A 14,949-nucleotide genomic window follows, 5' to 3' on the forward strand; every position below is an offset into this window, starting at 1 on the left:
AATCCCCCCACGTGTCCCTGATCATTTATGACAGCATTCCAGCTTGTCCGTCAGAAATTCTAACCGTCATTCCATGAAACCGCTTGGGAGAGATGACGGTATCATGGAATGAGGGGGCAACTGATAGGGGATAAAATCAACATGACGGTACCACCACATATGGTTAAAATCATTACAATAGGGTGACGGGTTATATGACCAAGGAGGACAGATGAGTAGTGGACGGACGAGTAGAATGCACGCACATAATTTCTCTCGTCATTCTCCGGGCTACCTCAAATCACACTATATGATTGGGGTTGACGTGGCCTTGATTGTAATTCACGCCAACGTATGTATGAAGAATTCTTGCACTACACGTTAGCCTTAATTGAAGATTCGTATAAGGAAAAGAACTCTAAGAGATACGAAATTCCACGAGTTACTCTCCTAGAAGGAAAGGACTTCTTGACCAAGGCGTGAATTTCGGCCCTACGCTACTATATATACTCCAAAACTCTCACAAAGCAAGGTACGCATAATTATCTCAACTCTAGCACTCTAGGGTTGAAAAATAAGACTCTAACTTGACCTTCGGAGGGTTTTTGGCCGGCACCACACCGGTGCTCTCTTTTAGGTCCTCTTTTTCCCTTTTTTGCAGGTGTTGCTTTGGTGAGTAGAGTGCTTGCGACTTACTGGTGATTTTTTCGGCATCATCAGTTTTGATACATTAACTATAGGGGGATGACACCATAGATGGAATAATGGAACCCAGTCTTTCTTTATGGGGGAGCCAAACATATTATTGGACTAGGAGACTTTTGGACAGTTAGATAAGATACGAGGAAAGAAAACATTAACATATGATGTTGTCATTTTCTGTATTCTGGCTTAGGGAGCTCATTTGCTCCTTCTACCTCTAGCTCCACCGATTATAGCATACTGAAATGTCGAAATTCTGCTTGAAATCAAGAGAGTTTGAGATAATAATGCTATAAATATAAACTATTTTTCAACATTTTTACAAACTATTGATGTGGCAAATTCTTACTGATTCTCATCTAAATTCACCACTAACATCACTTTTTTACTTACTAATAATCATCCACCACAACAACTGTTTATAAAATAATTCGTGAGTTAAACATTATCCTAAAAAAAACAAAGTTACATAATGTGTAGGATATGCTAAATCCTAAAAAGACAAAGTCACATAATGTGTAGGATATAATGAAATGGACAGATGAAATGAATTTGGTCATTAGCTAGTAGTAGAATATATTGGTGAACAAAACATGACTCGCTTTTTAAAAAGTGCTGTGGCATATGACAGATGACCACGCCCAACGGCAAAGGCCCCATGAAAAAGACTTTATTTGCGTCTTCCCACCACAATGAGGGCAACTGGGTCATGCTTTGTTGTGACAGGTTTAATTTGTTGCCTTTAATTTTTATGCCTCACTCGATTTGACTCAATATTTATTCAGTGGGACTTGAGTTTAATAAGAGTAATTATTTGTTGGTGAATTGGTAAAAACCTTAGCAATAAATTTGATCACCGCGCACCCTTGGTGCAGTAGTCACTCTACAAGTATAAGTGTTTGTGAGGTGTGGGGGGCAAGGGTAAGGATTCAAGTCTCCAGGAGTGAGTTTCACACATATATACACTTAGATTAGGTTAAAATAAAAATTCTATCTTGTATAAAATAAATAAATAAATAAATAAAAAGGCAATAAGTCTAATTATCAAATGATTAATAATTTATCATGATAATCATGAAGAAACAGGGGGAAAAAAGTAGAGAAAGTTAATCAAACATTTTGACAATGGTAAAAAAAATGTTTGGATGGAGGAATCAAGTGCAGAAAAAATGTGAGGGGAGGAGGTGGAAAGAAATGTTTCACGTTTTATATTTCATTCCTTCATTGTAATGATGATTTTACTATATATTCATTTTTAATGATATGATTTCACCACATGAAAATTACTTGTTCTAGATAATGGTAAAAAAAATGTTTGGATGGAGGAAACAAATGCAGAAAAAATGTGAGGGGAGGAGGTGGAAAGAAATGTTTCACGTTTCATATTTCATTCCTTCATTGTAATGATGATTTTACTATATATTCATTTTTAATGATATGATTTCACCACATGAAAATTACTTGTTCTATCAGATCTCTTAAAGGGAAGCAAAAGGTTAAAAATAGTTCACTCTCAAAAAAAAAAAAAAAAGGTTAAAAATAGTAAATACATAATAAGAAAACCCAAAATGAGGGATAAATTTTAATACTGGATCATAAAAAAAAAAAGATGCACCAGCCGGGAATCGAACCCGGGTCTGTACCGTGGCAGGGTACTATTCTACCACTAGACCACTGGTGCTTCTTGTTAATTGGCTTATTTGTAATTATATTTTCCGTACTTGTTTTTTTTTTTTTCCATCTTTCCAAGAGTTCAAAGCGGATATTAAAATAGAAAACAATAGGATTGAGATTGGTGCTTTTTTGATAACTCCTTGAGTTGACATTAATCATCATTATTATAAAATTGTGAATCAATCACTTTCACCAAATAACATGTGAATCAATAATGTTAATATTTAATTGTTTTTTTATAGAAAAAAGAATAGAACAGAAACTGTTGAATTATTGGTGCATTTCATTGTCAAGAAAAAAAATGTTTTGAAGCTTTATCCATTGCTAATATTCGAGATGAATATACTTCATCATCAATTGGAATTGAGACCTTGGTTAATTTGTGCTCTCATCTTACGTAAGAATTGGAATCACACTCTGATTCTGGTTCCTACGTCTCAAATATGACCTAGTGGTAAACATAAACAAATCCATGTAAATAGAGCTTCGCATCAAACATAATGATTCATGAGCTCCAAGGTATACTGTGTTATAGCAGATCAATCCAAAATGGTTTCAATTTTTTAAGCACTTGCAAGTTGCGAGTTGTGAGTTGTGAGTTGCGAGTTGCGGCGAGTGTCCCTTACAATTGTGCATGACCACACCAGAATAGGTGGTCTCAAAGTGAAAATACCATAATTGGATACAATCATGATTGTAATTCAACTATCAAACATTTTTTGGAATTTTCTTTTCCAGTTCAACATCCAAATTTTCTCATGTATATACGTTCTGGAAACGATTGTAATTCAACATAACAATCTCTAAACATTTTATCTGTGCTAGTTATTAAGACAACTAACTACAATCATTAAAAACTAAATTTCAAAATTCAGGCAAACATCACCTGGTATATACTAAAAATGAAGCCAACAAAACGTGGATGAAGGAAGCTGTGGTGCTAGAGGTATGTACAAAATGGATTCTTGTACATCATACCAACAACAACCGCAACATAGGAGGGGAGAGGGGAGAGCGCAGGGGAAGAAAGCAAAAGAGAAAAGAGGAATGTATTCCCTAAACCTTAGGTGAAATTGTTAGTATCTATGGTTATTCTCACTGTCTACATTCTATGTATTTGACTGTCCTGCCATATTCATTCATATATGTATTGACTGTGCTTTCATCTCCATTCATGAATGTATTGAGAGAAAGTCGATATTATATTTGTTTTGGTTTTTCCGTCCACCGCAGTCAGTGGGAGAGTGGGGGGAAATCATCTTCATCTTTCAAATGATAAAACTGAACTTCAACCCTGCATGCCAAACCCACAGAGTGAGCTTTAGACAACACCTTAGAGGAAAAGAAAATCTATCAATTAAGAGGAAATTTCTAGGAAGTTAATCTTACCTTTCTTCATTATTTCCCAGTAATGGTTTAAGACTCTGCAGTACAGGTGCTACAGAGCTTGAAGCAGAGACTAAAGGTTGTGAAGTGCCCAACTCTGGCTGACTGCTCTGCTCCGGCAAGGGCGCTCCCCAAGGCTGGGGGCAAAGAGACACAGATTCAAATTTCTCAGATGGGTAAGAGAAGCCATTTGCATGGGAAGAACCCCATTTGGAAAGATGAGGAGATTGATGAGAATCTGATGATCCAGACTTCCCACGGCCTAGAACTGGGAACTCATCATGCGAGAGCTCATGGCAGCCTTCATCAGATGAGTTCACCTCTCGTGGAGCTGGAGCCAATCCATTTTTATGAGTGTGTCTCTGCAACTCACCATGAGCATCCACTGCATGTTTCCTTCCTTTTTCTGGAACTGGCGTGACTCCATATGAATGGCAATTCTGCTATATTATAAGCACAAGATAATTATCAGATTATAAAGCTCATGAATAAAAAGCTCAATTGGATGCTATCCCAAATTAAATGATTCAACAGAAAAGACAAATGTTAAAAATTCCAATTTTGCGATGACATACCAGTTTTGGGAAATATGTCCCCGTTCCTCGTGGTTTTTTTTTTTCTTCTAGACCATAAGCAGCACATGATGAAGTGAGATGACTCACATCATAAAATCGTGTTCCTAAAGCAACACCGTTTTTGCTCATCTGAGAATGAACATTCTTCTTGATCTGTTGTGTTTCCCATGGTTTCATAATCTGTAACTGAGGTGACACTGGAGGACTGGGCAATTGAGGCGGAGATACAGCATACCCATGGCAATGCTGACCATATCGCAGATTCCTAAGGTGACTATCATAATCTCCACTAAGGTCCAGAAGGCATTTTAAAGCTTCTGAGCTTCCAGAAACTCGAACAATATATCTCTCACCATTACGAGGGGAGATATTAGCAACAGAGCTGGAAATTGCCGAACATGTAGATGTCATACCTTCTTGATTAATACATGAGCAAACTGAATTGCTACCCACTAACTTCTCTTTGACTTCAGAACATAAAGCAGAGCCCATCTCATCGTTTATGACAGAATTCAAAGGCAGGTTTTGACAAGGTTTCCGATTTTCAATCTTCTCATCGATGACGTCAGAATTTTGAGGCATGTTCAGACAAGGATTCCGATTTTCAATCTTTTCATTCTTTCTGGACAATCCTGAATTATTAAAATGACTAGCACGATGAAAGTTCCCCAATACCAAAGAACCCAAGGTGCTATCCAGAGACAAACAATTGCACGAGTCATTTGTACTTCTTATATCCACAGTTCCAGAGGTTGCAAGCTGTTTAGCATCCCCAGAAAAACGATATTTAGCATTTCGCTCCACAGGGTGGTCCAATTCTGGGACCAGCTCAGAGGAAACCACTTTCTGTAAGTGTCTTTCTGATCCATTTAAAATTCTAGACGTGACTTCAATGCCTGATATCTTATCATCATGGAAACCAAAACTGGATTTTAGAAACACCTTGTCTTCAGAGCATAGTACAGAGTGTAATTTTAAGGATGAAAGGTCAGAATCTATGTCAGTCCAACAATTGCTTCGATGCCTATCCAAAGTATTTGAAAAGAACTTGTTGAGCTCATTTGCTATTCTTTCTCCCGGTAACATCAAAATCCAGCCAAGCTTGCGAGCCCCATATCTAAAAGCACTACGTATTCGATAGAAATTACCTGGCACAAAACCCATGAGTGTGCTGGAACAGAGAATTCACAAAGATATGGTTGACAAGGACAGCAACACCAACATATGGACCAATAGGGCAATAGGTTTTCAACAAGCTTTAAATTATAATAACAATAAATAATAAAATGTGAGGCTCTTGCCTTCGTGCCTTTTTCATGGGTTAAGGCGCTCACCTTTCTCTACTAGGCTCTAAAGGCGAGCATCTCACTATAGGTGCCTCACCTTAGAACCTTAGAGACGCCTAGGTGAGTGCCCAACTTGTCTTTGACTACCATGAAATACAGTTAATTGGTGTTTCACTGGCAATGATTAATTTAGCAAGAAGTGGTAACGTCAGTGTGAGAAGCCCTGAAGTAGAAATGATTCAGGAAGTGAAAGAACTGGTGATACAGCAACAAACTGTTCCTATTTTTACAGTTCAGATTTATGGCAATGGAGAACATAATAGGTATTTGTGCCAACAGCAGTAGCATTGTACAAGCCATGTACTTAACGACCATTGTGTTATTAGCAATAACTGTGCTGCCCTGATACCCATGTTTTGGGCATGAAGAATAGCAAATTCTCTAACATCAGGATCAATAATTCCCTACCAACAAGGCCAAAGGGCTCTAGCTCAAATGGCACCTCCTCCTTTGTAAGAGTAAGATAGAGAGGTTGCAAGCTCAAGACCATATGAATACATGTGTAATTACCCCAAAAAAAAAAAAAAAACACCTGCCTAGAAGATCAAAATCAAATGGCACCTCCTCTCCCCTAAAAACAGGGTGTAGGCTATTGGTGTGTGCCAAGGTTCCTATGTAACTTAAATATCATAAAAGAAAAATATTCCTGCCACCCTTAGCACTTTTCCCCTACAAAGATCACCATAATTTTTAACTTCCACTTTGATACATTTCAAAATAGAGAAATTTCTACTAGAGCGGGTGCTATACGAGAACAATTAGACATTCTGGATTTGCTTCTTTTCTTTTCTTTTTTCTAATGGTTAGAAAAATTAGTTTTAAAGTTTACTAAGAAACAGATTTTTTTTTCCCACAGAAGGCATCAAATTGATTCCAGGAGGCTATCAAAAATTCAAATACTGTGTCCACTTTAATTGTGCGCAAACCATCCTATTTACACAGTCCTAATATTCTAGCTTTCACAATTAATTTTGCTGATTATACACATGCATGTGAAAACATACGCGCTTAATGAAAATGCAAACTCATTCTGTTAAGATACAACAACAACAAGCCTTAATCCCAAATTTTTTGGGTCGGCAATGGATCCTTAACAGATTAATTAGGCTTGACCACATGCAAACTCATTCTATTAAGATATTTTGTCAAAAATTTAGCTGCCTTCATACCTAAATGTAATTATTTTTTCTCTACAGAAGACATTAATTTTTTTTTTTTCAAATATTTGCATATTGTTGCAATCATACGTTTTTAACTTGCAGAGAACATTTCAAAATTAAAGGTTATTGTAACAATTTTTTTTTTTGATAATTCCATAGCTGGAAGTGGGGAGGTTAAAGGTGACTAGAATTAAACATAGGAGTTTCTACAAAATGGAGTTTTTGTCAGTTTAGAACAAAGAACCTTTTAGAAACAAACCTACACATACTCTAAAAGCATCACAATAGAAGCAAGAAGAATCATACCTCTATTGACACTACGCCCAAGGTTGTTGTTTTCTTTAAGTGGATCAATAATGTTAAGATGCTTCTGGGTGAATGCTCGTGAATTCGTCTCAGACCCCTTTGGTGACACTGAGAACATCTCAGCACAGTTTCTGAGAAATTCTTCACTTAGCAATAGATCATCTCCCCCATTTTCTTGTACCTCAGCTGAAGAGAGTGAGAGGGATTAAAAAAAAACAAAAACAAAAATGAAGCCATCCAACATCACAAAGACTAAAGGATATTACTTACCTACAATATCAGGTAGAGAAGATTTACAAACTGGTCCACTTAAACTGATACAATAACTTTCCCAATCAAATCTGCTGAAGTAATCTAAAAATCTGTAGAGAACCTATTTGGGGGGGAAAAAGAAAAAATTAAATTAAGTATTCAATCTAATATATATGCATCTACTAAGCAATTCAATTTTAATTTGTAAGAGCACTCACTGCTAAAGGTGCATTTAGGGAAGAATGAAATTGATGGAAAATATAAAGGACCAATGTCTCCAAAGCATAGGTTGAAAGCAAACCATGATGGGCACCAAGAATACGACTTTCATAATAGCACCAAGCTTTTATCAGAATAATGCTGCGCTTAAAGAGATGATCTTTACCAACAAGGCGATCAACCTGCATACAGGTAGCATTGGAAATGTGAAATTTCTAGAAGGCAGCACTGAGTCAACTCCATATTCCATATTGTTTAAGGAAGTTATGGAGCCATTAGAATGAAGACATGCCATTCTTTGAATCCTTGAAGTGTGCACATATGCACAGAAACGCATACAATGGAATGATTTCCATGGTGTTTCAAGGTATAAATCTAAGGAATGCAGCCATAAGAATGTAAACATGCACAGCCCAATGCACACAAATAATATATATTACATACAAAAGAAATTCGTTTCAAATACTACTAAAAAGAAAAGAAGTTACAAATTCAAAATGTTTTTTTTTATGAAATAGGATCATATATCCTGCAAGATAAAAGATACCAAGCATGGTAATCACATTTAAAATCTTAAAAGGTAGCCTTACATCATACCCGTTCAAGAAAACAAAGTGTACATAGTCCTCCTAACTGATTGAACGATATATCTACCACTATATTCCGTACAATGCATTTCACAAGCTTAACCTGCCACCATTAAACACAGATGCAATTTAATATAAAAAAATATAACAGGTAAATATTCAATTACATAACATGTCGTCCATGCAAATAACAGAACTTCTAACAAAGAATTTCAATTTCAAAAATATGAGATAACAAGGCATGAAAATGCCAGCCCACATGCATATGACATGTGAGCCAATCCACCTAAAAAAATTTAAATTCAAAAAAGACAAGTGAATAAGGTGGGGGGAACCTCAGCATCAATGCAATGGACATCCTTCACTTCAAACCGAGCAGCTTCATTATGTTCTTCTTCCCTCAGAACAGCATGAACATCAGATACCCAGGCATCCTCAACACTTGGACAACTAAGGACAGTCAAATCAATATCTCCATCAGGAAGATATGTTTTTAGTGGAACTGATCCATATGGGACGACCTGTAAACATAAGCACAAATCAAGAAACTCAACTTGTAAGAACTTCAATGAAATGGGCTTCAAAAAAAGAACTTCAATGAAATGGAGCAACAACCCCCCAGTGTTACTTGCTCCCCAATAGTGATATTCTAAAATTGTATTACATCCATAGATTACAATTTTTTTTTTAGTTCGTCCATAAATTATAATTGAGCAGATGAATCCTAATCTTGTAATAATAGAAGGATCTGTCAGCCTTACTCAAGATACAATACTTCAGTCCAATGATGTAGGTTATCCAAATTATTAAGATCATCTTCATGAATCCCTTTGTTTAATACTAAAATAAAATACATATTTTTTCTTAGTTTATATCTATTAAATTACCGATTGTCCCAAAAGCTTAAGCTTAAGCTATTAGGAAATGGTGAATTTAGTTACTTAACCATAAGTTTAACACACCCCCTCACTTGTGGGCCTAAACTTTCCCTGTATAAGTGGGGGCCTAACAAGTGAGAATTTTATATTTTAAAAGGGAGGTAGAGTAAAACCAAGGATTAAACTCAGGATCTCCTGCTCTGATACCATGTTAAATTACCGATTGTCCCAAAAGCTTAAGCTATTAGGAAATGGTGAATTTAATTACTTAACTATAAGTTTAACAATATCCTAAGAGATACTGCCCTTCCTTTTGTCGAATCTAATTTGACTATTACAAATCAAAGCATAACACCACTATGTACATTTAAGCCCTCCAACCTCCAATCAGAGCCTGATAAACCCTGTAACTAACAAGGCTCAAAAGACAGCCACCTGTACTGAAGAAAGCAAAACAACACAGACTACACTTGAGCTAATGCACCATGTAAAAAATGATTTGGGATTCGAGGGATACCCCAGTGGTTCCAGTACCTCCTGTGGTGTCTGGGCACTGAAGTTTGAACCCACTAGCCCCCCTCCCCTCTGTTAACCTAGCCAAAAAAAAAGAAGCAAAAATATGATGTACCCCAAAACCTTAAACTATTAGGAAATTGTGAATTTAATTTAACAATAATTTTAACAAATACACATAGTGACTAACCTACAATTATAATCATCATAGATTTAACTATAGCCTCAACTCCTGTGTCCTTAAACAACTCCTGTCTTGTTTACTCATTCCAAAATCCCATTCACTGTTGAAAACTCCTTCAATTACCAAGCACAAACAGCCAAGAATCACAATCCCCACATATCACACCAACCAAAATTTATTCAGTAATATCTTCAACACTAGCACATGGCACAGCCACAGCCACAGTCACAGTCACATTACTATACACATACTAAAACAACCCCCCCCCCCCCCAAAAAAAAAAAAACCATCAACCTAGCTGAAAAGACATTACGGTTGTAACCCATTACATTACAAGCAAAACCACTCAAAACTGGTTGTTCTTAAACAGAATCGCAGAAACAGGAAAAAAGTGAAATACCCAGATGATAAGATTGGTTGATAAACACAAAGCAAAGCGAATTCAGGGCGTACCACACGATTCCGAATGAGACGTTGCACGTATTCAATGACCTCCTTCCTCTTATGGTGGGTAGCCAAAGTGGGCTGAATTCTACACACTATCTCCCGAGTGGTTCGCTCGGCACTGGCCCAAGACTCCGACCCAATGGAACAAGGATCAGGGTTCGACGCCGGCAATGGCGGCGGCGGCGACGACGACGACGAGGAGTAGAGTCGATCTTCGCCACAAAAATCGACGCCGTTGTGCCTCGCCGAACACACTTTAAGATCACCCATCATTTAAAAACAAAACAAAACTTTTGATTTTAAATAGTATTACCACAATTACAAGAAGAAGAAGAAGAAGGAAATTTAGAAGGCCAGAAAAAGGAAGGGAAACGACGGCGTAGGCAATGGTTGGAAGTGAGTGTGTTGGGGTTGGGGAGGTGAATCAAGAAGAAGAAGCATTTTCATAACTGAATGTACTTTCTTTTTTGTTTTTGTTTTCAGTTTTTTATGTGTTTCGGAGTTATATTAGTTGTAAAAAAAATGTAGATCAAAATGTTGAAACTTGAAACAGAGAGAGAGAGAGAGAGATGATTAATTAGATGAGTAGAATTAGATTAGTAAGAGGATTGTCATAAGACAAGAAAAGAAAAAAAGGGGATCTAAAACCCAAGAGGACTAGGGAGGAGGATGGATAGGATTTTTATCTCTATCTCAAAAACCTTGTCCGACACAACACAGATACTACTAACAAACAAACAAACAAACAAACAAAAACCCTCTCTCTCTCTCTCTCTCTCTCTCTCTCTTGTTACGTCCTGTGTGCGAAAAACACAACGCAAATGAATACAAAGAGCGGTGTTTTTTTTTTTTTTGATAGGAAGAGCGGTGTTTTTTACATACAAAAGTATACACAATTCAGCTTTTAAATTACGATTTTAGTTCAAAATCTCAAAGACACAATTTCAATTTAAAGAATTACTTAAAATTAAAAAATAATTTATGTATACAATGTTCAAGACACGATTCAATTCCTTTCCACGATTCAGACTCGGAGGAGAGCAAAAAAAAAAAAACCAAAAACCAAAACAAAAAAAGACACGATTCAATTCAAAAAATTATTTGAAATTAAAGAATAATTTATGTATATGATGTTCGATTTCAGTTCAGAGAATGATTTCAGATTAAAAAGTAATTTATGTGTATGATGTGTGAAATAAAAGTAATTTATGTTTATGATGTGTGAAATAAAATGGGTGTACTAAGATGAAAATAAAAAAAATAAAAAACTTGTCCTGGGAAAAAAAATTGAGACTTTAGAAACGCTTTTTATTTTGAGTAATGTGTGTCATTTACTTTTAGAAACATTTTACAAGAAATTAAAAAAAAAGTTGTCAATAAAATTTTTTCAAAAAATAACATAATATTGCACGTTACTAAAATTCTTTTATTTTATTGCCCCTCAACACCGACGTTTTATCTTTTCTTTGTTTTGGATTTATAATTTATTAGAGCATTCACAGCAGTGGTTGTAAATTGCTATATTGCTATATTTTAGCTTCTCAACCACTAAAACTGATGATACAGATGCTGGTATGATAGCCTAGTACCAATCTAGCAATATATAGCACACTGTTTCTCAGTTTTTCTCACTGTTATTATTAGCTCTTTGTCTTGTCTGAAAAAAATACAAAATGTCTACACCGTTTTAGAGGTTTATATATGTTTTTTTTTTTTTTTTAGTACTAATTATTTGAGTGGGAAGTGGGACCGTGGTGTTATCACTAATATTTATAAATCATAAAATCCGCCGAATTCAACTCTTTATTAACTCTATTTCTTGCCTGAAAAAAAGGGAGGGAAATTGACTACACTTTTATAGAGAGGGTTATATACTATTATAATACAGTACTACTTTTTTAGGTGGAAACCGTAGGGCTATTATTAATATTTGTAACTCGCAAAATCCGGTAAATTCACCTCTCTCTTTTTTTCTGTCTTGTCTGAAATAAAGGGTGGGAAAAAATGTGTACACTTTTTTTAGATATTATACTGTTATGGTACAAATTTTTTTGGTGGGGACAGTTATTAATTTTCTATCACCCTTTACTTTTGAGTGAGCGTGACAAAGAATTAAAAAGTGGGACTTGAGAATATATACAAGAATGATTCAGAAGATTTATGCAATAAAAAAAAAATCATGCTAGTATTTTGTTAAATCACAGTACGTAGCTAAATAAATCAAATATATTAAGTTCCGAGTACAAAAACATGTGGATCACATTTACTTCTAAATGCTTCCCCATCAATCATGACAAATCTCCCAATGAAGTTTGCATGCATGTTCTTAATGATTCTCATGAATCCTATAACAAAGATTCTAAGTTCTCCATGAGACTCTATAGCCTTTGTCCAAAACGGAATGACTTTTCCAATGTCATGTGCTCTTTCTTCATGCCCATCTCTAATATTATTCCAAAACTAGTAGTATAGGAGGAAGGTGCAGTCCTTTCAGAGAGTGACATGCATTAGCTTTGATTTCTTAGTCTGACTGACCCTTCTTTCTTTTCTTTTTAATAGTCTAAACCCATGAACAATCAGATATATGCACAGCATGGTTTCTTCCAGTTGCCACAATTATTAAAGCCAATCTTCTTTTTTTATGTTTTTTTTATATGTTTAGTCTAACTTTTATGATTTGTCTCGACCAACGACTTAGTTTCGTGACTAAAAGGTAAAAGCACACCGGAGATGATTAGGGCTATCTGCCAATTAAGGTCACGTTACAATGAATTGAGCACTAAATACTTCATAGATTCACACAGAATATATTATAGGATGAGCGAAAGCTTACGGCACTGCTTGTTAATGTCCATTCTTCCACTAGGGATAAAGTCATTTTTATAGTATTCTGTATGGATATGGATCAAAAAAGTCAGATTCTTTGAATATTTTAGTGTCTGCTATGACTTTTTGTGAATGTTAACAAAGCTTCAGGATCATAAAGAGACGTTTCAAATTGTGACAAGTTACCAGTCTCCATATTGCTGCAGAGGAATACCTGTTAGACCTTAAAGCCCGGCCTAATTTCGAAATAGCTGCCGATTGTGAGTTGCATCAAAGTTGGCTTAAAACTTGACTTGGAATTGTGGAGCACCCTTATCTGATTGACAAAATCTTAAAAGCTTCAAAGCTTTAGTAAGCATCATTAAGCATTCACATTGATCATGTAAATGGTATATGTAAGGAGATCTTAGCATTATAGCACAAAACAATCTCATTGTAAACTTAAATTTCATTTTTTTTATTGGGTAGTATATATTATTTTAATGATAGAGATTAGATTATATTGTTTTATTGGGTAATATATATTATTTTAATAAGTTAAATAAAAAAATAAAAGTTAGGATGTTGGCTATGTTGTAAAATGGTATGGTATAATTAATAAAATAACTTTTAAGATAGTAAAATAGAATAATACAAAGATTGTGGATGTGAATACTCTTATTAACTACAGGTAAGCTGCTTCAAAATTTTGGTTGCTTCTGTAGTGTTTTAAGATCCATTTGGTAAGAAATTTTTAATAACGTTTAAATTTTATGAAAATATGTGTAAATAAAAAAGTGTATAAAACTACGTGTTATGATGTTTAAATAACAATTTTCAATGTTTAAACACTGTTATTTCATTGTTTAAACACTATTACCAAACAATGCCTTATAGTGGCCATGGAAGCAAGCTAAGTTGCTAATTAACTGGAGCATTCCTTTGTCTATAAAGAATAGGGCAAAGCTGAATTAGGAAGGTTCGTGTACTATATAACCATTAACCTGTGACCATTCCTGGAATATTATCCATCAGATAACTCCAAGTTGGAATATTATCCATAAGACAACTCCAAGTTGGAATATTATCCATCAGATAACTCCAAGTTGGTTGGTGGTGTTATAAATTTATAATGGCTGAGTTATGAGACAAGGAGAATTATTTACCATATAGACGTCGTAGACAAACGAGCCAAGATCTGCAGTGGAGAAGCTAATAGTATGTAACAATGAGCAAGTAGAGAGGGCACAATCATCATTTAATACTTGCTTACTTGCAACCTCTGTAAATACTAAATAGCATAGGGTGTGCCGCAACCCTCAAATAAAAAAAGAAGGGGACTTATGAAGGAAAACACTAGAAGTTCCCTACCCTGCCTGCTATGCAATACAGCAATAGCAACCCCCTAAATTCCCTAGCCCCAACGAGAATTTAGTCCATCTTGAAAATGACTAACGTAAGACAATGAGCATCCCCACCAAAAATTATAGTACTACCTGAGCAAAACTTATAAAGGACATACAGTTTGGAAATTAGCCTTTACACAAAGTGTCAATTTAATCTTTAACCTTTCACTTTAGTTTTGTTTTAATTTTTATTTTTCTAATGACATCCTAGGTGGCATCAAAAATATTATTTTAATATCACCTTGTATCACGTCAACCTTTTCTATATATCACTCAAATAGCACGGACTGTTTTGACACAATATCAAAAAATTAAGGACTAAACTGACACATGTAATATTAGAGACCAAATTGACATATAATACAAAGGATAGGACCAAACTAGTAATTTATGCAACTTTAATAGACCGCAAAATTGCACCATTTCTAGCCTTTCACGGCCATTAAACCATTACAGAAAAAATATTTAGTTGCATTCCCAAAATGCTGAAACCAATTGGAGCAAATTGAGCAGGGACACTTGTAATCTAA

The 14,949-nt window shown here is 35.3% G+C and overlaps 1 protein-coding gene and 1 non-coding gene across 3 annotated transcripts; both read right to left on the reverse strand.

The window, feature by feature from the left end:
* Positions 1–2,291: 2,291 nt before the first annotated feature.
* Positions 2,292–2,362, reverse strand: TRNAG-GCC (transfer RNA glycine (anticodon GCC)). Its single transcript has one exon. It is a non-coding gene; the product is annotated as a tRNA-Gly (tRNA).
* A 671-nt stretch (positions 2,363–3,033) lies between these two features.
* LOC142607463 (uncharacterized) lies at positions 3,034–10,926 on the reverse strand. Of its 2 annotated transcripts, none has more exons than XM_075778973.1 (9): positions 10,215–10,926; positions 8,522–8,707; positions 8,197–8,289; positions 7,599–7,781; positions 7,399–7,501; positions 7,129–7,314; positions 4,317–5,464; positions 3,745–4,181; positions 3,034–3,649 (listed from the first exon to the last, which is right to left on the reverse strand). In XM_075778973.1, the coding sequence occupies exons 1-9, from the start codon at positions 10,479–10,481 to the stop codon at positions 3,589–3,591; spliced, it is 2,664 nt and encodes an 887-aa protein (XP_075635088.1). In that variant the 5' UTR covers positions 10,482–10,926; the 3' UTR covers positions 3,034–3,588. The 2 variants fall into 2 exon arrangements, with proteins under 2 accessions (XP_075635088.1, XP_075635087.1); XM_075778972.1 differs by having other exon boundaries at positions 3,745–4,184.
* Between the last annotated feature and the right edge of the window lie 4,023 nt (positions 10,927–14,949).

Source organism: Castanea sativa, chromosome 8 (genome assembly GCF_040712315.1).
Source record: "Castanea sativa cultivar Marrone di Chiusa Pesio chromosome 8, ASM4071231v1".
Taxonomy (NCBI): Eukaryota; Viridiplantae; Streptophyta; class Magnoliopsida; order Fagales; family Fagaceae; genus Castanea; species Castanea sativa.

Bases quoted from the DNA above. Each gene is read 5' to 3' on its own strand.
- LOC142607463 (XM_075778972.1), bottom strand. From the start codon at position 10,481: ATGATGGGTGATCTTAAAGTGTGTTCGGCGAGGCACAACGGCGTCGAT. The intron at 7,502-7,598 runs GTGAGTGCTCTT...CCCCCCAAATAG, and splicing joins CCCTAAATGCACCTTTAGCA to GTTCTCTACAGATTTTTAGA. The intron at 3,650-3,744 runs GTAAGATTAACT...TTTGGCATGCAG, and splicing joins CTGGGAAATAATGAAGAAAG to GGTTGAAGTTCAGTTTTATC.